We start from the raw sequence: 25063 nt of genomic DNA, 5'->3' as shown, positions 1-25063 counted from the left end.
CTTATAGAGTGCCAAATCACACTAGTGCCATTTTAAGGCCCTTCACATAAAACAACTCAACAATAAAAACCAAAACAAACTAAATTAAAATTTCAAAGAACATGATCAAAAGGTTAAAAGCATGATAAAAAGTTAAAAAGGTATAAAAAAAAAATAAAAGAATAAATGAATAAAAGCATGGTAAACAATATATTAATCATATAAAATAGAAAACAAATTCAGAGGTGACTTAAAAGTCTCCACAGAGTCTGACTGCCTCACGAGCACAGGGAGATCATTCCACAGGACCGGGGCACGATAAGAAAAGGCTCTATTTCCCACAGACTTTTTATTCACCCTAAGGACACAGAGCAATCCTGCATCCTGTGAGCGCAGAGCCCAGGCTGGTACGCAGGGCTTAAGTAGATCCGCCAAGTAGGACGGTGCCGGTCCGTGAACAATTTTATAGGCCAGTAACAGGATCTTAAAATCTGATCTCGCAGAGACAGGAAGCCAGTGAAGAGATGCCAAAATGGGAGTAATGTGGTCAAACCTTCTGCTTCGTGTCAAGAATCTGGCAGCTGCGTTTTGAACCAATTGAAGACCCCTGATTCTGGACTGCGGCAGCCCAGAAAATAAAACATTGCAATAATCCAATCTGGAAGAAACAAATGCATGTATCAGGGTCTCAGCATCAGCCATAGACAGGATAGGACAAATCTTCACTATATTTCGCAGATGGAAGACAGCAGTCCTCATGATGTCTTTAATGTGGAGGTCAAAGGACAATGTAGGATCTAAAATGACCCCAAGGTTCCTCACTTTGTCCGTATGATGTATAACACACAAACCTAAACTAAGCACTATCTGGTCAAACCGATGCCGATGTCTTGCTGGACCAAGAACCATCATTTCAGTCTTATCAGAGTTCAAAAGCACGAAATTACTAGACATCTAGTTTCTCACTGATGCAAGGCAATCCTCTAGGGATTATATATGAATGAGATTACCAACAGTTATCGGCATGTACAATTGAGTGTCATCAGCATAGCAATGTAAGGTAATCCCAAAACACCACAGAATATGACAGAGGGGTGCAAGATAAAGGGAAAAAAGCAAGGGGCCAAGGACAGATCCCTCTGGGACCCCAAATTTCATGTCACTAAGGCTAGAGGTAGTGTTATTGTGCAAGACACAATGAGAACGACTTGACAGGTATGACGTCAACAATGCAAGGGCACTTCCAGTAATCCCAAAATAATTCTCCAGCCTATCAAGTACAATGATGATCCACAGTATCAAACGCAGCACTAAGATCTAACAACACCAAAACCGTAGTGGCGTCCAAGTCCATTGCTCGCAGAAGGTCATTAACTACTCTAGTGAGCGCTGTCTCTGTGGAATGATATTTCCTAAAAGCAGACTGCAGTGGCTCAAAAAGATTATTCTCAGTAAGGTGATCCATGAGCTGCTGTGACACCACCTTTTCCAGAATTTTAGAACAAAAGGACAGATTTGATATCGCCTGTATTTCTTCAATACACTAGGGTCAAGATTAGATTTCTTAAGTAATGGTTTAATCACTGCAGATCTGAAACATTAGGGAACAGATCCAGAGGCTAGTGAGAGATTAATAATTTCCAGCACAGTCGGCCCAAGAGTGGGCCGCAGGTCCTTAAACAGTTTTGTTGCTGTAGGGCAGGGGTGGGCAATCATGTACCATGAAGGGCCAAAGCACTGCAGGTTTTCCTTGCTACCAGTCACCTCAGCACATGATTTCATTAATGATCAGGTGTTTCAGCAGGTAACTTCAAGACGACCAGGTGTTTATGTTCAAGGTAGAAGCTCATCAGCAACCCACCTGCTGAGGTGATTGGTTGCAAGGAAAACCTGCAGTGTCTCAGCCCTCATTGCCCACCCCTGCTGTAGGATCAAATAAGCAGGTTGTGCTATTTGTAGATGTCACGAGTTTTGTCAGCACACCTAGTGAGATACTATCAAATTCTGTAAATCTAGGTAACATTTCAATGGTAGCACCCACCTCAATAGCAAGGTGCAGTGGCTGGACCAAGGCCTGCTGAGATATGCTCGACCTAATTCCTAACCAAGCAGGAAGTCAAATAAATTGTCTGAAGACCTCCAAAACGGGATTGTTTGGAGGCACAAATCTGGGTAAGGGTACAGAAACATTTCTGTTGCTTTGAAGGTCCCAATGAGCACAGTGCCCACCATCAGTGGTGGTTCTACACGGAATTACTCCATCTGAGCAAATTTTGAACTAATAGCCATTTTTTATTATTATTTTATTACTGTTTTTAATATGTTCCAAGTTCCCCTGAAATTGCAATTGAAACTGACATCAAAAGACCGCAGGCTGCAATATAACACATACAAAACATCCATGAATTGCAAATTTGAATAAACATGCCCTCAGATGCTAAATGTCTGTCAATAGACACTTTATTAATCTCTCTTTCAGGGAGGAACAATTAGCTCTTTTATTAAGGTGCACATTTGTCTCAACATTTAGCTAAATATTTAGCTTGATCCTTGTAAATATTAGGGTAAATGTGTAAATACGTAGCATTAATTAATCTGCAAAGGTTTTAGGTATGACAGAAATTTAATGTAGTTTTTGCCATTTTTCTCCCTAAGTTTTGGTCTTCATCTGTGGGTCAAAGGAAAATCTAAACTGAAATGTTACTAGCATTCCCACACCAATGAAATAAAATGTGATTCTTTTTCTCCATTAAATAAACCACTTAATTATGAAGCTAATCCTGATTTTTAAATTTAATTATTATTATTTTGTCAGTGTATATGAACAAAAAGAGAGATGCCAGCTGATGGAAAATTGTTGTAAAAATTGGATAACACATACTCTCATTTCTTTGTAAATCACAGGTGATCACCAAAAAAATAATTATTTTTTTACTACCTAAACAGTTCGGCATTTTTAAAGGTGAAATGTGGTCTCAGCATTTTCTTACTTATCTGTTGTCAACCGTCAGTCATATTGACTGTGGTCTAGCACCAAATGGATCATCTTGTTTGACTGTGTGGATCAATCTTAGATTTACATCCTCTGTGACATTTCTGACATATGAAGGCAGACGCCTGTTGCAGATGCCAGTGATTCTGCAGTGCTGACTTTCCTTCTGGCCTTTGTTTCATCTTTGCACTTTCTGATGAAGAAAACCAGGTACCATCCCTACAGTGAAGCATGATGGTGGCAGCATCATGTTGTGGGGATGTTTTTAGTGGCAGGAACTGGGAGACTAGTGAGTATTGAGGGAAAGATGAATGCAGCAATGTACAGAGACATCCTGGATGAAAACCTGCTCCAGAGCGCTCTGGACCTCAGACTGGGGCGGCGTTTCATATTCCAGCAGTACAATGGCCCTAAACACACAGTCAAGATATCAAAGGAGTGACTTCAGGACAACTCCGTGAATGTCCTTGAGTGGCCCAGTCAGAGCCCAGACCTGAAGCCGATTGAACATCTCTGGAGAGATCTGAAAATGGCTGTGCTCCGACGCTCCCCATCCAACCTGATGGAGCTTGAGAGGTGCTGCAAAGAGGAATGGACAAAACTGTCCAAAGATAGGTGCACCATCATATTCAATAACACTTGAGACTGTAACTGTTGCCAAAGGTGCATCAACAAAGTATTGAACAAAAGGGTGTGAATACTAATGTACAGGTGATTTCTTATCTTTTATTTTTAAGAAATTTGCAAAAACAATTCCAAAAAACATTTTTCATGTCATTACGGGGTGTTGTGAGTAGAGTTTTGAGGGGGGAAAATTAATTTACTCCATTTTGGAATTAGGCTGTAACATAACAAAATGTGGAAAAAGTGAAGGGCCGTAAATACTTTCCAGATGCATTGTAACTTGGAAACAGATGATCTGCTTTTCCCCTATCTTGGTAGGAATATTCTTTATATTAAGATTTTATTATATTATATATTATGTTACTTTATTATATTATATTATATTAAGATGATCACTTTATATTATATTGTATGTATACCAATATAATGAAAACAAATCAATACAATACAAAACCCATTGTAAAGAAGAAAAATCATGCAAAAGAAAAAAAAATCATAAAGAAGAAAAACCATCATAATACAAAGGAAAACTTCCAAAGAAGAAAAATCATACAAAAGAAAAAAAAATCCTAATATAAAGAAGAGAAATCATCATAACACAAAGGAAAACGTCCAAAGAAGAAAAATCATACAAAAGAAAAAAATCCTAATATAAAGAAGAGAAATCATCATAACACAAAGGAAAACTTCCAAAGAAGAAAAATCATACAAAAGAAAAAAAATCCTAATATAAAGAAGAAAAATCATCATAATACAAAGGAAAACCTACAAAGAAGAAAAATCATATAAAAGAAAAAAAAATCCTAATATACGAGGTCTGTCAATAAAGTAACGGTCCTTTTTATTTTTTTCAAAAACTATATGGATTTCATTCATATGTTTTTACGTCAGACATGCTTGAACCCTCGTGCGCATGCATGAGTTTTTCCACGCCTGTCGGTGACGTCATTCACCTGTGACCACGCCTTGGGAAGGAGTGGTCCCGCCCCCTCGTCGGATTTTCATTGTCTGGAAATGGCGGAATGAAAAGGACTTTTTTTCCATCAGAATCTTTTCAGAAGCTGTTAGAGACTGGCACCTGGAAACCATTCGAAAAATTTATCTGGGTTTCAGTGAAAATTTTACAGGCTTCACAGAGAATAAGGTCTGTTATTACAGCTTTAAGGACACCTTTAAGGACGCTCGGCGTGCCACGCTCCAAGCTGCGATGACGCGGCACAAGCCACCGGACCATTTCTAAACGGATTGCTCTGTGGATACGAGCCCATCATATGCTCTTTCTCTGGTTATCACAAGAGCTGGACATCAGCCATTTTCCGGCAGATTTCACTTTTAACAAGAGATTTTGTCATGGAAAGCCGCGCGGAGGCTTCGCGCGTAAAGACCGATTCGCTTTGGAAGCGAGACAAAGGAACACCTCCGTTTCGGCGTGTCAGAGGACAAGTTTGGACATGCCCAGCTCTCCACAATTTCACTGATACTTACTGGACTGGTAAGCATTGAAAGCCGAGATAGACATGTCCAAACTTGTCCTCTGACACACCGAAGCGGAGGTGTTCCTTTGTCTCGCTTCCAAAATGAATCGGTCTTTACGCGCGAAGCCTCCGCGCGGCTTTCCATGACAAAATCTCTTGTTAAAAGTGAAATCTGCCGGAAAATGGCTGATGTCCAGCTCTTGTGATAACTAGAGAAAGAGCACACGACGGTCTCGTATCCACAGAGCCATCTGTTTAGAAATGGTCCGGTGGCTTGTGCCGCGTCGTCGCAGCTCGGAGCGCGGCACGCCGAGCGTCCTTAAAGGGGTCCTTAAAGCTGTAGTAACAGAACTTATTCTCTGTGAAGCCTGTAAAATTTTCACTGAAAGCCAGATAAATTTTTCGAATGGTTTCCAGGTGCCAGTCTCTAACAGCTTCTGAAAAAATTCTGATGGAAAAAAAGTCCTTTTCATTCCGCCATTTCCAGACAATGAAAATCCGACGAGGGGGCGGGACCACTCCTTCCCTAGGTGTGCTCACAGGCGAATGACGTCACGACAGGCGCGGAAAAACTCACGCATGCGCACGAGGGTTCAAGCATGTCTGACGTAAAAACATATGAATGAAATCCATATAGTTTTTGAAAAAAATAAAAAGGACGTTACTTTATTGACAAACCTCATAAAGAAAAAATAATCATAATACAAAGGAAAACCTATTATAAAGAAGAAAAAATCATTAAAAATCCTAATATAAAGAAGAAAAATCATCCTAATACAAAGGAAACCTACAAAGAAGAAAAATCATATAAAAGGAAAAAAAAAAAAATCCTAATATAAAGAAGAAAAGTCATCATAATGCAAAGGAATACTAATTTAAAGAAGAAAGTCATGTAAAAGGAAAAAAATCCTAATATAAAGAAGAAAAATCATCATAATGCAAGGAAAACCTATTATAAAGAAGAAACAATAATATAAAAGAAAAATCCTAATATAAAGGAGAAAAATCACCATAATACAAAGCAAACGAAAACCAATATAAAGAAGAAAATCATGTAAAAGAAAAAAAAAATCCTAATATAAAGAAGAAAAATCAAGCAATAAAAATAAAAAAAACCTCACATATGGAAGAAAAATCATAATGATTAAAAAACAGATCGCAGCAAACACTGCACATGCGCACCCCCCCGCCAAAAAAAAAAAAAGAAGCAATCTGGTGTATGTTGTTCAGTGCAGCACGGAGTGAAAAACCATACAGCTGCTCAAAAAAAAAAAAACACATAATGACTCAACAAAGGAGACCCAAGTCCTCAGGTCAGGACTCAGCTGAATAAAAAAGGACACACATTTATAGAGAACAATGTCCACAATGATCCAGAATTGTTCCCCCTCGGGAGAAACTGATGTAGAATTAAAAGATGTTCTGCTGTCATAAGAGTTTTTATTTTTTAAAGTGTGGACTGTTTTTTTAAGAGCCCTGTCATGCCTCAGATTGTGCTGGTTTTCTCTGGCTGGTTGTTGTGAAGCACAGTGATGCTGTCGCAACTGTGAAATCATAAATTGCAACTGAATCCATCATAAATGATTAAAATCGTCTGTGCACAGCATCAGGATCAGGTTTAAATATGACACTCGCTGGAATCGGTCACTGTTGGAAAGCTTGGGGTTTATTCACACGTGCACTGTTTTACTTTGGGGCGTTGTGTCACATCAGATGGGTTTTGATGGCTGAAGAGCCTCTGACTGAAGTGACATCACAACTTTACCCATCAGTCACTCTGTTAGGAAAACAGCCACTTAAAAAAAAAAAAAAAAACCTACAGCAACACAAAAAACAACACGTGGAGACGACTGACGGCAGCCAAATGAAAGACATGAAAGTGACCCCCACACACTCGATGTACCTAAACGTATCACTGGATGAATGGAATCAGCTGTGGCATTAAATACTGGTTTCTTATATTTTCACTCGTTAAACCTGTCAAACATCTATAAATGTATTTGTCTTCTTAAAAATAAATGAGCTGGTGCAGCATTTTTGTGAATATGTCCTTTTTCTCAGTGGTAGTTACATACAATATATTTCAATGTCTTTGTTAAATTACCAACGCAAACATTTCTGGAAGTAAAATAAGGACAAAGAAATGTGGCGGTCAGATGTTGCTCTGATCTACTCTCTCAGACCAATCCAGACTAATTTACCATCGAGAGGTGGTGGCGACTTTGTGTTTCCTCACCGCTAGTATCCATCGCCCGCTCACTCAGGGATGGACGGCTAACGGTGAGAACAGCAAAGACGCTCTGTTCTTCTTCCACAGTGTGCCACGTGCACTGTGGACAGGATGCAGACACAAACCCACAGACGGGCTCTTACTGCCGCCTGAAACACCAGCTCACTGGTGTCAGGATTTTAAACACCAAAGCAGAGCCAGCATCACATGCACAGCTGTAAAACCACACGAGGAGACATGAGGCTAAAAAACACAAGAGCATCATAGTGAGAAACTATGACGTAGAGGACGGGTGTTTTCCTTCACGTGTGTTTGATGACTCTGATCTAACCCGCATCAGTTTGTTTGTTTGTTTGTTCTTTTTTAATTGCAAGTCGAGGGCATGCTTACAGTTTTTTTTGTTCTTTTTTAATTGCAAGTCGAGGGCATGCTTACAGTTTTTTGTTTTTGTTCTTTTTTAATTGCAAGTTGAGGGCATGCTTACAGTTTTTTTTTGTTCTTTTTTAATTGCAAGTCGAGGGCATGCTTACAGTTTTTTGTTTTTGTTCTTTTTTAATTGCAAGTCGAGGGCATGCTTACAGTTTTTTTTGTTCTTTTTTAATTGCAAGTTGAGGGCATGCTTACAGTTTTTTGTTTTTGTTCTTTTTTAATTGCAAGTTGAGGGCATGCTTACAGTTTTTTTTTGTTCTTTTTTAATTGCAAGTCGAGGGCATGCTTACAGTTTTGTTTGTTCTTTTTTAATTGCAAGTCGAGGGCATGCTTACAGTTTTTTTTGTTCTTTTTTAATTGCAAGTCGAGGGCATGCTTACAGTTTTTTGTTTTTGTTCTTTTTTAATTGCAAGTTGAGGGCATGCTTACAGTTTTTTTTTGTTCTTTTTTAATTGCAAGTCGAGGGCATGCTTACAGTTTTTTGTTTTTGTTCTTTTTTAATTGCAAGTTGAGGGCATGCTTACAGTTTTTTTTTGTTCTTTTTTAATTGCAAGTCGAGGGCATGCTTACAGTTTTTTTTTGTTCTTTTTTAATTGCAAGTCGAGGGCATGCTTACAGTTTTGTTTGTTCTTTTTTAATTGCAAGTCGAGGGCATGCTTACAGTTTTTTTTGTTCTTTTTTAATTGCAAGTCGAGGGCATGCTTACAGTTTTGTTTGTTTATTCTTTTTTAATTGCAAGTCGAGGGCATGCTTACAGTTTTGTTTGTTTATTCTTTTTTAATTGCAAGTCGAGGGCATGCTTACAGTTTTTTGTTTGTTCTTTTTTAATTGCAAGTCGAGGGCATGCTTACAGTTTTTTGTTTGTTCTTTTTTAATTGCAAGTCGAGGGCATGCTTACAGTTTTTTGTTTGTTCTTTTTTAATTGCAAGTCGAGGGCATGCTTACAGTTTTTTGTTTGTTCTTTTTTAATTGCAAGTCGAGGGCATGCTTACAGTTTTTTGTTTGTTCTTTTTTAATTGCAAGTCGAGGGCATGCTTACAGTTTTTTGTTTGTTCTTTTTTAATTGCAAGTCGAGGGCATGCTTACAGTTTTTTGTTTGTTCTTTTTTAATTGCAAGTCGAGGGCATGCTTACAGTTTTTTGTTTGTTCTTTTTTAATTGCAAGTCGAGGGCATGCTTACAGTTTTTTGTTTGTTTGTTTGTTTGTTCTTTTTTAATTGCAAGTCGAGGGCATGCTTACAGTTTTTTGTTTGTTCTTTTTTAATTGCAAGTCGAGGGCATGCTTACAGTTTTTTGTTTGTTCTTTTTTAATTGCAAGTCGAGGGCATGCTTACAGTTTTTTGTTTGTTCTTTTTTAATTGCAAGTCGAGGGCATGCTTACAGTTTTGTTTGTTTATTCTTTTTTAATTGCAAGTCGAGGGCATGCTTACAGTTTTGTTTGTTTATTCTTTTTTAATTGCAAGTCGAGGGCATGCTTACAGTTTTGTTTGTTTATTCTTTTTTAATTGCAAGTCGAGGGCATGCTTACAGTTTTGTTTGTTTATTCTTTTTAATTGCAAGTCGAGGGCATGCTTACAGTTTTGTTTGTTTATTCTTTTTTAATTGCAAGTCGAGGGCATGCTTACAGTTTTGTTTGTTTATTCTTTTTTAATTGCAAGTCGAGGGCATGCTTACAGTTTTTTGTTTGTTCTTTTTTAATTGCAAGTCGAGGGCATGCTTACAGTTTTTTGTTTGTTCTTTTTTAATTGCAAGTCGAGGGCATGCTTACAGTTTTTTGTTTGTTCTTTTTTAATTGCAAGTCGAGGGCATGCTTACAGTTTTTTGTTTGTTCTTTTTTAATTGCAAGTCGAGGGCATGCTTACAGTTTTTTGTTTGTTCTTTTTTAATTGCAAGTCGAGGGCATGCTTACAGTTTTTTGTTTGTTCTTTTTTAATTGCAAGTCGAGGGCATGCTTACAGTTTTTTGTTTGTTCTTTTTTAATTGCAAGTCGAGGGCATGCTTACAGTTTTTTGTTTGTTCTTTTTTAATTGCAAGTCGAGGGCATGCTTACAGTTTTTTGTTTGTTCTTTTTTAATTGCAAGTCGAGGGCATGCTTACAGTTTTTTGTTTGTTCTTTTTTAATTGCAAGTCGAGGGCATGCTTACAGTTTTTTGTTTGTTCTTTTTTAATTGCAAGTCGAGGGCATGCTTACAGTTTTTTGTTTGTTCTTTTTTAATTGCAAGTCGAGGGCATGCTTACAGTTTTTTGTTTGTTCTTTTTTAATTGCAAGTCGAGGGCATGCTTACAGTTTTTTGTTTGTTCTTTTTTAATTGCAAGTCGAGGGCATGCTTACAGTTTTTTGTTTGTTCTTTTTTAATTGCAAGTCGAGGGCATGCTTACAGTTTTTTGTTTGTTCTTTTTTAATTGCAAGTCGAGGGCATGCTTACAGTTTTTTGTTTGTTTGTTTGTTTGTTCTTTTTTAATTGCAAGTCGAAGGCATGCTTACAGTTTTTTGTTTGTTTGTTCTTTTTAATTGCAAGTCGAGGGCATGCTTACAGTTTTTTGTTTGTTTGTTCTTTTTAATTGCAAGTCGAGGGCATGCTTACGGAGGTGTATTGCATTCACTGGATAAAAAAAGAATGGATTTGTTTTTATCCAGTGAATGTAATACGCTTCCATAAGCATGCTAATCAATTTATGTAAAACTTAAATTCATGTCTGTGGCAGTTCCAGAGTAAAAAATTTAGATATTGATAAAGAATTTTCCAGCACTACAACATGGGCTGTTAATATTGTTGTCATGTAACAGCATGATGGTGGATCCAGAAAAAAAATTTCACACTTACAATTTTCCCCTTGGTGGATCAAATAAATAAATAAATATATAAGACTATTTTCTTACCTACAATAAAAACTGCTGATTGTGAGAGAGACTGTTTTTGTTTTTTATTTTATGTTTTAAAATTTTGGTTTATTTATTTATTTTGAATGAAAGTTTTGGACCTAATCTGGAACTGAAGTTTGAGGCTGGAGCCACAAAAGGGGGTTAAAACATTCAGCACTGTGCAAAACATTTACCTTATCAAAATACAGCTTCTCCTTTGTTTCACTTGGGGACACCACAACAAATCTGAGGTGAATTTGCATGTTGTGTTGAAATGTTGAAAAGTTTCACATCGGGGGCCCTTCCTGATGCAATAATAATAATAATAATTTTTTAATGAAATTGGAAAATGTTGCACTTAATTTTTGTTTGAAAAAGAATGTTTGGACATTTGACATTAGATTTTCATTTGATATACTGATTAAAAAAAGGATATATATATATATATATTTTTAGGTTAACTAAAATGTCTCCACACAATCTTGTACATAAATGCTTTTTAAAAATAAGATGAGGCATTCTGAATTTTGGCAAAGTAATGCAATATAATGAATGACCTTGTAGTTTATTCTAACAAACTATTTAATTCATGGTGGCCTGGTGGTTAGTGCACTTGGTCTCAGTGTGGAAGGATCCCAGTTCAACCTGCAGATTCACGCTGAATCTGCTGTGGCAACCTAAGTGAAAACCACGGAGCAGCTGAAGGGACTTACATACATTCACATAACTCATGAAATTGTTGGGCCTGCACTGGAATTAATATTGAGACGTAAATCATGTCATGTTTTTAAGGCAAAGCTACATAAAGATGAGAAGCTGGGAAATTATAATTGCATTATGGGGTAGATCCTAGTAAGGGGGATGGCAAGGAAAACACACACACACACACACACACACACACACACACACACACACACACACACACACACACACACACACACACACACACACACACACACACACACACACACACACACATATATATATATATACACAGTAGTGTTCAGAATAATAGTAGTGCTATGTGACTAAAAAGATTAATCCAGATTTTGAGTATATTTCTTATTGTTACAAGGGAAAGAAGGTACCACCAGTAGATTCAGTAAATTCTCACAAATCCAACAAGACCAAGCATTCATGATATACACACTCTTAAGGCTATGAAATTGGGCTATTAGTAAAAAAAGTAGGAAAGGGGGTGTTCACAATAATAGTAGTGTGGCATTCAGTCAGTGAGTTTGTCAATTTTGTGGAACAAACAGGTGTGAATCAGGTGTCCCCTGTTTAAGGATGAAGCCAGCACCTGTTGAACATGCTTTTCTCTTTGAAAGCCTGAGGAAAATGGGACGTTCAAGACATTGTTCAGAAGAACAGCGTAGTTTGATTAAAAAGTTGGTTGGAGAGGGGAAAACGTATACGCAGGTGCAAAACATTATAGGCTGTTCATCTACAATGATCTCCAATGCTTTAAAATGGACAAAAAAAACACAGACGCGTGGAAGAAAACGGAAAACAACCATCAAAATGGATAGAAGAATAACCAGAATGGCAAAGTCTCACCCATTGATCAGCTCCAGGATGATCAAAGACAGTCTGGAGTTACCTGTAAGTGCTGTGACAGTTAGAAGACGCCTGTGTGAAGCTAATTTATTTGCAAGAATCCCAGCAAAGTCCCTCTGTTAAATAAAAGACATGTGCAGAAGAGGTTACAATTTGCCAAAGAACACATCAACTGGCCTAAAGAGAAATGGAGGAATATTTTGTGGACTGATGAGATAAAATTGTTCTTTTTGGGTCCAAGGGCTGCAGACAGTTTGTGAGACGACCCACAAACTCTGAATTCAAGCCACAGTTCACAGTGAAGACAGTGAAGCATGGTGGTGTAAGCATCATGATATGGGCATGTTTCTCCTACTATGGTGTTGGACCTATATATCGCATACCAGGTATCATGGATCAGTTTGGATATGTCAAAATACTTGAAGAGGTCATGTTGCCTTATGCTGAAGAGGACATGCCCTTGAAATGGGTGTTTCAACAAGACAATGACCCCAAGCACACTAGTAAACAAGCAAAATCTTGGTTCCAAACCAACAAAATGAATGCCTCACAGATGTGAAGAAATCATGAAAAACTGGTTATACAACTAAATACTAGTTTAGTGATTCATAGGATTGCTAAAAAAGCAGTTTGAACATAACAGTTTTGAGATTGTAGCGTTAACAGCAGATGCTACTATTATTGTGAACACCCCCTTTTCTACTTTTTTTAATAATAGTCCAATTTCATAGCCTTAAGAGTGTGCATATCATGAATGTTTGGTCTTATTGGATTTGTGAGAATCTACTGAATCTACTGGTACCTTTCTTTAATCCGGTTGTAATGCTCCTTAATCTGTGTGATCCCCATAAGATCTTCACTGAAAGCCATCTGAATTTTCCAAATGGTTTCCACTTGGCTGTCTCTCACAGTTTCTGAAAAAATTTTGACGCAGTAAAGCGGCAGTCGCTTAGCCAATTTCCTAACAACGAAAATCCGCTGAGGAGGCTGGACCACAAGGACCTCCTCCCACAAGGCGTGCTCACAGGCGAATGACGCAACCAACAGGTGTGAAAAAACTCACGCATGCGCACGAAGGTTCAAGCTTGGCTGATGCAATCACACATGATTCAAATCCATATAGTTTTTGCAAAAAATAAAAAGGTCAGATTCTTTTCTAACAGATCTTGTATATCTGCACACACACACACACACACACACACACACACACACACACACACACACACACACACACACACACACACACAACCCCAATTCCAGAAACATTGTTCTTAAATTGTTAGACTATTTTTTCACGCAGTTGTTCACAAAGTGGTGATCCTCACCCCATCTTTGCTTGTGAACAGCTGAGACTTTTGGGGACACTCCTTTTATACCCAATCATGACACTCACAATTAGTGTCCTCAGTTCCCAAATGCTTATTGAGTGTTGTTAGAAGGAAAGGTGATGTAACACAGTGGTAAGCATACCACTGTCCCAGCTTTTTTAAAATGTGTTGCAGGCATCCATTTAAAAATGAGCAAATATTTGCACAGAACAATAATGTTTATCAGTTTGAACATTAAATATCTTGTCTTTGTGGTGTATTCAATTGAATATAGGTTGAAGAAGATTTGCAAATCGTTGTATTATGTTTATTCTGTTTTATTTACATTTCACACAACATTCCAACTTCATTGGAATTGGGGTTTATATATATATATATATATATATATATATATATATATATATATATATATATATATATATATATATATATATATATGTGTGTGTGTGTGTGCGCCCCCTTGGAGTGAAATTCTAAAATTTTGGGTAGAACTTGTATAAAAGGGCAGAGCAAGGATGTATGATAAATGACTATTTTAGAATTGTGAGTTGGGGTTTTTTGGGCTTCGGTGGAGGCATAAACTCTAATGCCTGTTGTCAGAGTTTTGCTATTCCTTTTCATTTTTTTCTTTTATATGAAGTGTGAAATCAGTGCATATCTACTTATTATCTATTTATTATTTATATCTAGTTATTTGTGTCTTTCACACGTGAGCCTCTGGTGCAAGTCTCACCGTTTCAGGGCGACCACGGGAACAACTTCCTGGTGTTGAATGAGGATCTGTCCGAGGTCTGTTTAAATCTGGATCACTGGACTCTTAAGACGTTTGGGCCGTTAAATGCCAGTCTGTCATTAGAATATTAGAATTCTCACGTTTGCCTGTGATGCTTCGTCCCCTCAAGACATCGCTGTTCCCCTCGCCATCACTAAACTCTCAGGTGGCAAAATGGAGAGTTCGCACGTGACTGCTGATGTGCATGTATCTGTTCAGTGCGCTCAGATTAGATCTTCACTTTGCTGTTGGCCTGTAGATATAAAAACCAGACAGTAAATTATGTGCTTTCTGCCTTTCATAACCACAGGCCAAAAAATAAATAAATAAATGTCCCAGAAGCACCTGCTCTGTCCTCATACTCATTTCTTCTTTCCTTATAATGTTCTTAAAATAAATACAAATTTAAAAAAATCAGATTTGTGGTCTTTTCCTCCATTAGCAAAGTAAAGGGTTCCAAAGTGATCACAGCGGCACAATAAAAACAAAAATACTGAACAGCAATTGCGCCCAGACAGTTTCCGTGACGACAGCCTTGCCGATTACTCTCTTCTAGGATACCCGACTTTGGTGACATTGAGGCTGACCTTAGAGTCACCTCCCCCGCTGCCGCACTCTCCCTTGTCGTACCACCATTTGTTTTTCAATTTGTCCAAGAGGCCTTGCTCATTCAGTTTTAACACTGCCAGGTTAACAGCACTTCTTGAAACGATAAAACATAACTTGTAAGAAAATGAACAGGTCCGTGAGAAATCTAATAGAGAATATTATTAATAATCAAAAAAATACTGATAAATATTCAGAAGGGGAGCATGGAAGGGACAAATTTGTCAAGAATTTCACTGGTGTGGAAAGGGAAGAAGCAATTTCTTTTCTTTTTTACAGCAAAGAATAAATATTCGAGTGGTGGCATGAAGAGTTACACTGCTTAGAACTGAAGTGTGCGGGAAGGGGACATTGTGTCATCGCTGAATTACAAAAAAGAACACCCAGCATGCAGCTTAACATCCATTACAAGTGACAGAGCAGCAATTTAAGGAGCAAAACAACAAGGGAAATAATTCAGTGTTAAATCAGAAGCAATGCAGATGGCACCACAAAAGACTAAGAAGAAGAAGAAGAAGATAAAAACCCAAGAGGGAGGAAAGACTGAGGGGAGACAAAGCAAAAGAAAACAATCCGGGTGAAGTTGCACATTGACATTCAAATGGATTAAAATACCAACGTGAGACGCTTCCTTAAGAGAGAGAAGAAAAAATACAAACCAGACACACAGGACAGAACAGAAAATGGCTGAATGTCTTAACTCATAATACTGTTCACTCAGTGATGCACTTGGGAAAAAATAAAGAAGAATTAGGAAGTGAGGAAGAAGAGAATGACAAAAGGAGACATCAGGGTAGGTGGAATACTATAACAACAAGTATATTGTTATATTATTCCACCCACCTTAATGCAGAGCCTTTAGGTGTAGCCACACCGTAGCCCTTAGAGTCGAGGTTTCCGCCCACTTTCATGGTGTCACATGGTTTCCGCTGCTCTATGTACTCATTCATAGTGGACTCGAGAAGAAAGGCGAACTTTCCCTTCGATTTTCGCACTCGGGAAACCCCATCTGGTGTTGTCTTGGCAAAGACCGAGGGCTCGGCCGATTTCATGTATGACCACATTTTCTCGTAAACAGCTATTTTGGAGCGCTGCATTGAAGAGGACAAAAAGAAGAAAGAAAGGAAAAAGTTAGTTCTGCAAGCAATAAAAATCAATCAACAATGAAAACATGCCTACTGGTTCAGAGTCAAGTCGACTTTGAGTGATGTGGGAAATTTTTGTTTGCTATTTTTTATTTTGTTAGTCAAACGTGTTAAGTCCCTCTATCACATACTGGCAAAATTGACACAGAATACGTTGTATCTTGAACAGCTGGTGTTTTTGTCAGAGATGAACTTCCGGTCCCCCCTCCCCCTTTTCACTTTGCAGCAAAAAGCATCTATGTTTTATTTCTACATGTCCATGAGCAAGCTACGCAGGTTGATCTAACTTTGGACGAGCGTGACCTTGAAGGCCAAGAGATGAAGTGGCTGCAGATGACACACGTGTATGCCACGTGTGTTGCTTTGCAACACCACACTCGTGGGGGCACTAGGACGAATTTCACTGCCAACACAAAAGTGATCATCTGCTCACTGTTTTTGTCCTGACTGCATGAATGGCACCACATTTTCTGAGTGGCCAGCGAGCGGTGTTGGATGTTCGTGTGTGTCACCTGGAATTTGGCTGACACCTGCCTCGAGAGGGATCGAATGGGCTCTCACAGGGCACTCTCTGTCTTTCGGCTGCTGAAGCATGAATAGTTGTAGTGACATACGTATGAGGCCTTAGAGGCGGATCCAATTTTTCACGACTGGCATGCAATTCCTCTTTGATGCGCTAGTCGGCTTCAATCGTATTCTGTGTGAAGGGGCCCTAAACAATGTCTACGCTTACCATCTTATTGACTATGACTGAACAAAGGAAAGAATGAAGAAACATGAATGTGATGCTGGCTATCAGATGTTTAATGACCATCATGTCTGACTCATGGAACTTGGGAGTATTGAAGTATACAAAGCCTATGTGAAGCCTGAAGCAGAGTCAGACAGCGGCACGATATTCTACGAGGCTGCTGTGTGACACTTCTGAGAAGTAAAATCAGTGGCACATGGCTTTGTTGCAGGGTTATTTATGACAGTTTGTCCTGTCTGTTTTACATTTACTGGATGTATTTTTAATGCTCACTTTATGGACAATGCACAAGTTACAACACAACCACACGGAAGCACGACTGACTATAAATCTTGGCAAAATGAGGCAAAAATAATAGTGCGCCCCCTATAGTGGCTCATACCTGACTATTTGCAACTGCTTAAGAATCATGTACATACTCAACATCACACATACTCAACATTCAAAGCATGTAAACCTCAAAATACAAAATTCTACAGAAAAGTGGGTCCATAAATTAAAGGAAATGTCAAAAAATGGGAGGTGTGTATAGTGGGGCAAAAAAGTATTTAGTCAGTCCCTGAATGTGCAAGTTCTCCTACTTAGAAAGATGAGACAGGTCTGTAATTTTCAACATAGGTACACTTCAACTGTGAGAGACAAAATGAGAAAAAAAAAAAAATCCAGGAAATCATATTTGGCCCATTCCTCCATGCAGATCTCCTCTAGAGCAGTGATGTTTTGGGGTTGTCGCTGGGCAACACAGACTTTCAACTCCCTCCACAAATTTTCTATGGGTTGAAGTCTGGAGACTGGCTAAGCCACTCCAGGATCTTGAAATACTTTTTACGGAGCCACTCCTTCATTGCCCGAGCAGTGTGTTTGGGATCATTGTCATGCTGGAAGACCCAGCCACGTTGCATCTTCAATGCTCTCACTGATGGAAGGAGGTTTTGGCTTAAAATCTCACGATACATGACCAAGTTCATTCTTCCCCTTAACATGCATCAGTCGTCCTGTCCCCTTTGCGGAAAAACAACCCCAAAGCATGATGTTTCCACCCCCATGCTTCACAGTCGATATGGTGTTCTTGGGATGCAACTCAGCATTCTTGTTCCTCCAAACATGACGAGTTTTTACCAAAATGTTCTATTTTGATTTCATCTGACCACATGATATTCTCCCAATCCTCTTCTGGATCATCCATATGCTCTCTGGCAAACTTCAGAAGGGCCTGGACATGCCTGGCACTGCAGGATTTCAGTCCCTCTCTGCATAGTGTGTAGCCTTTGTTACTTTAGTCCCAGCTCTCTGCAGGTCATTCATCAGGTCCCTCTGTGTAGTTCTGGGATTTTTGCTCACATTCTCATGATCATTTTGACCCCACGGATGACATCTTATGTGGAGCCCCAGATCGAGGGAGATTATCAATGGTCCTGTATGTCTTCCATTTTCTTACTATTGTTCCCACAGTTGATTTATTCACACCAACCTGCTTGACTATTGTAGATTCACTCTTCCCAGCCTGGTGCACATCTCCAATTTTCTTCCTGGTGTCCTTCAACAGCTCTTTGGTGTTGGCCATAGTTGAGTTTGGAGTCTGACTGTTTGAGTCTGTGGATAGGTGTCTTTTATACAGATAAAGAGTTCCAACAGATGCCAGTAATACAGGTAACAGGTGGAGGACAGAAGAATGTCTTAAAGAAGTTGTTACAGGTCTGTGAGAGCCACAAATCTTGCTTGTTTGTGGGTGACCAAATACTTATTTTCCATCATAATTTACAAATAAATTCTTTATAAATCCTACAATGTGATTTCCTGTTTTTTTTTCTTGTCATTTTGTCTCTCACAGTTGAAGTGTACCTATGATATAAATTACAGACCTCTCTCATCTTTCTAAGTAGGAGAACTTGCGCAATCAGGGACTCACTAAATACTTTTTTGCCCCACTGTATATCTGGACCTGCATGTGAGTATGTGCATATTTTTCGTCTCCATAAGTAGCCCTTTTTCCAAGTACATTTACGGAAATCAATCAACCCAACAACAGCAGACATTTTACAGTTCCATGTACAGTGGTGGCTAAAAGTATTGAGACAAAACAAAAAAATCAACTTTTTAAGCAAATTTATATTTTACAGAGAATTCTAGCTAAAATTACAGCACATAACAATGTACATCTGTTATACAGTACTCAGTACTTTGTATGGAGTCCTTTGTTCTTCAACACCTGAACAACCCACTTTGGCATGGAATCAAACAGGCGACGACAGTAATCCAGTGTGACTTCTTGAATCCATGCTTGCTTGATTGCCTCTCGAAGTTCATGCACTGAGGATGGTTTTTTGGCAGCAACGGCTTTCTTCACTTGGGTCCAACAATTCTCGATTGGGTTGAAGTCCGGAGATGACCCTGGCCATGGTTCTAAGAGCTGGATGTCCTGGTCCCTCAGCCAATTCTTCACCACTTTGGCCATGTGGCATGGTGCTCCATCTTGCTGAAATATGGTGGTCCCATGGAATTCGGAAAAGTAAGGAAGCTTTTCCTTTAGAAACTCCAAGTACTTCTGGGAATTGACTGTTTCTCCTGGAGCCAAAATGTGAAGTCCAGCTCGCACATAGCAGGAAATGGCACCCCAGACCATCACCTTTGGTGGGTTCTTGACAAATGGAATGGTGTACTGTGGTGAATACCATTGGTTGCGTGGTCTCCGGATGGCTGCCTTGTAACAGTTGAACTGTAAGATCATTGCCTCGTCACTGAAGATAACTTTCTGCCAGTCCTCAGCAGTCCAGTGAACATACCGGCGGCAGAAGGCAATGCGGTCCTTGATATTCTTCGAAGACAGGTTTGGCTTCTTCGCAGGTTGTCGACTAGGGAGCTGGAATTTGGTATGTAAATGATGCCCGATAGTCCTAGTAGATGGGATGTGATCTTCTTGAGGCAGCTGTGCTTGGATAAATGAGGAAGATAATACATTAATACATCTTCTGATCATGTTGTCAGTCGTCGTGGAAGTTATCCTTTGTCTACCAGTGCGCTTTCCCCTTCACTACAGCTCCAGTGTTTTTGAATTTTTTCACTAACCGATAATCAGAGGCTTGTGATATTGATAGTAGATCAGCAATCGTCTTCGCAGAATGTCCGGCACGGCATAAAACAGCTACAGAATTGCGTAATTCACTAGAAAATTCCCAAATTTTTGCCATTACTAGCTTGTTTCGAACTGGGGTGTGTGATCGTATTTCTTATATATATATAAAGTAAAGTATGATGCAATATTTCATCAGACACATTTACAACCAATCAGAGCACATGATGAAATATTTCATCATAGTTTGAGTAATTACAGCAATTAACTAAAAATTTGATTTTATCGTGCTGTCTCAATACTTTTGGCCACCACTGTAAGATATAGTCATAGAGGATTTTTGTAGCCTCCTAAAGGAGACCTCACAGGAAGTTACATCATTTCCACTGAATTTCACATCACCGCTGATGTGTTTTTTGTTTTTTTGGAGGGGGTGGACAAACACCATGCCATCATACATTGAGCTTTTTAATTAAGAAATGAGCTCAAAGTGATCACATGCACAGTTCTGTGTATCAACCATTATGCCACTAATGTGCTGGACCAAATGTGGAGATTGTCACCTTACGGAGGAGGAAACCCCTGCCACATTTCTCCATGTAATTTTGAGTTGTGTCAGGAAGGGCATGCAGTGTAAATCCTCTGCCAATTCAACATGCAGATCCTCCTCGGATCTGCTGTGGTGACTCCGAATGAAAAACAAGGGAGCAGCCAAAGGGACTTACTGACATATGATTCATTATCAGCTCCATTAATGCGTGTTGTGCCACAAGGATCCATTCTCGGTCCCATCCTGTTCTCTATACAAATTCTCCCTCATACAGTATTGCCCACTTTGACAGTTCCATCCATCCATTTTCTATACCCGCTTACTCCAATTAAGGGTCACGGGGGGGTGGAGAATATCACAGTAGTCATGGGGCGAGGCGGGGTACACCCTGGACAGGATGCCAGTCTGTCACAGGGCCACACACACACACACACACACACACACACACACACACACACACACACACACACACACACACACACACACACACACACACACACACACACACACACACACACACACACACACCAACGGACAATTTAAAGTTTCCAGTTCACCTAACCTCTTTGGATGTGAGAAGAAGCCGAAGCACCTGGAGGGAATCCATGCCAACACTGGGAGATCATGCAACCTCCACACAGAATTGATCCCATGACCTTCTTGCTGTGAGGCAACAGTGCTAACCACTAATCCACTGCGCTGCCCTTGATGGTTCCATCCATGATTTTTCTGATGAAACAGTGTTTTATCTTATTATTTCTAAAACTAAAATTTGTTAGAATTTTCTCCAGTAAAACAATGACATTTTTTTTTTTCAATTAAATGCAGTTCTCAACTGTATCCACACTGAAAAAAAAGAACCAACTTAAAAAGTTATTTCAATTGCTAACACCTGAATGAATTAAGTTGTTTGAAATTGTTTGAACTTGTCTTTTTTCAGTGCAACATGCGTGTCTTTTTACTTTCCATGTTGTCACACAGATAAACCCCATAAACACCTTGTTCAGTGACCTCACCAGATCTTCACCAACTGCTTCAGAATTCGTCAGTGACACCTTTAACTAAATCTAAACACGTGACACTTTAAAGCACACACTTTTCTGCATCACTGATCAGACTGTGCAACATGATCAGTCACAGAGAGCTTTTCTGCACTGAGTGTTTTGTCAACTTTGTACCACTTAAATACAAACGGTCCTGGAGGGAGTCAGAGGTAGTTTGGGCTTTTTTCCAACAACCCTGAGATTTGACAATCTGGCAACTCAGCAGAAGCAAACGGGATGCCGTGTTTCAGATCAGGAGTCAGAACTGACCATTTCCTCCACAGCTTGACTCACAATTATCACAGTTTGATTTCTGTTTAAACTCATCGTTTTTTTTCACCTGCAGTCGCAGAGCACTATCTCTCTCTCTCTTTTTGTATGACAAATGGCGATATTTGCCATGTCGGAACCATTCTGACATTGCAAATATCGCGATAATCCGATGCAGTCAGGAGGAAAAGATGTGTGGTCAGCCGTGGTCTGAATGCATCCGGACTGCCTTGTGGACACCTGCAGGATGCAGCCCAAATATATTTCAGACAATAGTCAGATGACACAGACTGCTGTCAGACGGCACCGACACTGGAGCTGTCACTCACTCACTCACTCACTCACTCACTCACTCACTCACTCACTCACTCACTCACTCACTCACTCACTCACTCACTCACTCACTCACTCACGCAATCAAATCTCCGCTCATCCTCACATTTCCAGTGCTAAACTGACCTCTCATCAGTGTGTGTCTCACATGACAGAACATGTCGGCAGGCTTCGCTGTGACCGATCGATCTCAGCACTCAATCAACCGCGATCATGTCATTTCAAATGCTGTTTTGATGATGTCAGAATAGGTAAATTGTGGTCAGATGGTCGTCAGATTATACATGGACCGCCGTCGGATAGGTGTCCCATCTCGACAGCGGCCAGAGAGTTTTGAACATGTGCATCACACTTGGGGCAGCCGGCCGATTTTGGCCAACTGTGTCAACTTCCACAGATGGCTGTCAGAACGTTTTGGAACTGAAATCCGACACTTTCGGATGTGCGCCAATTCATAAGTCCGATGCCACTCTGAGTGATTCCGGCTATGTGTGACATGGGTATTAGTAACTCAGAGTTATGTGCAATATGATCGACCATCTTGTGCAAATGTCGTCCAGTCATTTTGAATAAGTTTGTTGTACTTAAAAATAAAAACATTGTTCACTGTTTACTGTTTTGGTACTCTGGCAAAATAATTTCCTTCAGGATAAATAAAGTAGATCTTATCTTATTCAGAATGTGTGTTCAGTCATGTTGTGAGTTAGTCCTACGTCACATCTGCACTGAAAAAAGTCTGTTAGTTTTGCACAATTTAACTATGTAACACCTTTCTAACATAAGAACATAAGAAAATCATGTTATTTGGACACATTCTGATCATGTTCAACCAATGTACATATTTAAGTCATGTTTCCTTTTTTAGTGTGGTTGGTGCAAAGTAAAGCAACACATCACAGTGAACTGTGTCTGTGTCTTGTGGGGAAACATAAATAATTCATCAGATATTTAACGGATCGTGGGTTCAGGCTAGTAAGTGAATCATTGGACATATGTGTGATTTCAGTTCAGGTCAGCGTTCATGCAAACAGTATGACCGTGATGATAACAGCTGATGACAGGCCTGACTATCACGAGGAAACAGATTCTATTCTGGGTTACATTTTCGTAGCAGCAGGTCCAGCGTGTTGAAACGTCCACATCTGGTCATACTGTCTGTCTCCACAGAAATCTCATTACACTGCCAAACAATTCAACAACTTAATGCCAATTCGTGACTTGTAAAACCGCAATATTTTAAGTGACAGTTTGTATTCCCTGCCTGGCAAGAAATTTGGGGTTACTTCCCAATCTGAAAAGAAACTGGTGAATTTTCCACAGAGAAATTCTTGCAGCTGCCACTTCATCTGTCAGTAGAAAACTGAAAGTCTGGGAGTGATTCATGCCCCCCCAGCTGTGCACATCTATAACGCAGTCTTCCCAAAGCCAAGACGACAGCTCTAACAAAGCATGCGCCATCTTTCTGATGAATTATACAGGCGTCATCTGAACGAAAGCCACATATACTGAAAGTACGCATCTAAAAGTCAGTCTCATGAATCACGAGCCCTATTTGGATCCACATCACATTATCTCTGTGGATGGGGTACAATCATGTCCTCAAATTCCCACCAAGAATTAGTCTGTGGCTTATTTTTGCATTATTGACAAAAAAATGTATGAAAAGCCCCTAATGCACTTAAAAAAAAAACCCAAAGTGCTAATTAACACCTGGAGCTGCATCATATCCGGATCATCACTAAAATTTAATGAATTCTTCCTGCCATCACAGCCACATACTTTCACAGCATTTCACTAAAACAGACTTCAAGAAATCGGGCTCTAAATCCAGAGGTGGTTCTGGAGGTTTTTTTCTTAGTGGGGCGATTTTGGGCCATGATTATTTAGTGGTGGATGATAGAATCTGTAGTAAATGTGCAAATGTGCATTTTAAAATGAACTTCAAGTGTTTCCTACAGACATGAAATTGATTCTCATGTAAAATAATGCACAACAGGTTGGAACAAACAGCAGCAGTTGGTGATTAAATATCAAAAAGTTACTCTTCTGACAGGAATGAAATGTAAATACTGAAAATTTAGGAAAATTTACAGACAGTACAATAAAAACATTACCAAACTGGCAAAAACGGCACAGTCATGTTGTGTGTTGGGGGGGGGCGTGGCTGGCTGTTTTGGTGTTCTTTTCTTTTCTTTGCTCTCCAGGTGGCATGAGGGCTGATTTGTCTGTGGAGAAAGTGCTGGCTGAAGAGTCCTCACCCTTATTAGCGTCATGTGGAACACCTGTGGCAGGGGCTCACGTGCGGCCTTGAAGACTTGCAGCTGAAGCAGATAATTGGATGGCGTTCTGCATATACGTCATGTGTGATTTGAGCAGAACTGCCGGGAACTCGACCTTGTGACGTTCGTTTGTGAGACGCTGAGGACCGCGCCTGGGTTTGACATATCGAGCCCGTGAAGCAGGGAAGGGTGAGGACACATGCTGTCAGCACACGCTAAAGGTAATTAAGTGATTAAGTAATTGTTGATAGTATCTTGGTGTTTTGTTACACAGTAAACTGAGATTGTGAAGAGAATTGTGCAGCTTGCTTCTCACTGCGGTGGCTTGTTGGATAAGTGATCCTCCACTTGTTGTGAGAGGCTGCTCATTTGTATAAAATTAAAGAGAAACATTGACCTGAGTGTGTTGCTGATAGCGTGTGTTATGCGAAAGATAGAGTTATATCTGCTGACTCACCTCACCTTCTCTTTGCTCCACAGAGAATCGGTTCGTCGTGTCCACCTGGGGGGTGTTTGGCGGTGGTAGTGAGTCCAGGAGCGCCGGGCTTTAATCCTTGCGGGCGCTGGAGAACGTGCCACTTATCACTCCACCAGAGGGACGCTTTTTATGTTTTACATTTGTAAGCACAGGTGAAAAATAAATTGTTTCTGTTGGGAACCGCCTTCTGGTTATTTTTACCGCTGGGTTCTGTCAGACGCAGGTCCGCTCCTCAACCCGCGTCGACACATAACAAGTCAAGACAGAAGCTGCTCTCTTTAGGTCGC

General features: G+C 39.7%; 1 protein-coding gene across 1 annotated transcript in view; it reads right to left on the bottom strand.

Moving 5' to 3' along the window:
• gria3a (glutamate receptor, ionotropic, AMPA 3a) overlaps positions 1–25063 on the bottom strand; it is a 367539-nt gene that overhangs the window by 16781 nt on the left and 325695 nt on the right. The window contains exons 13-14 of the mRNA XM_034178685.1: positions 15701–15948; positions 14839–14953 (exon numbers count right to left, since the gene is read on the bottom strand). Of these exons, the coding sequence (XP_034034576.1) occupies positions 14839–14953; positions 15701–15948 (363 nt within the window). The remainder of the gene's footprint in view (positions 1–14838; positions 14954–15700; positions 15949–25063) is intronic.

Source organism: Thalassophryne amazonica, chromosome 9 (genome assembly GCF_902500255.1).
Source record: "Thalassophryne amazonica chromosome 9, fThaAma1.1, whole genome shotgun sequence".
NCBI classification, from domain to species: domain Eukaryota; kingdom Metazoa; phylum Chordata; class Actinopteri; order Batrachoidiformes; family Batrachoididae; genus Thalassophryne; species Thalassophryne amazonica.
The sequence above is the reverse complement of the archived record's forward strand: the minus strand, read 5'-3'. Positions and strand labels throughout refer to the sequence as shown.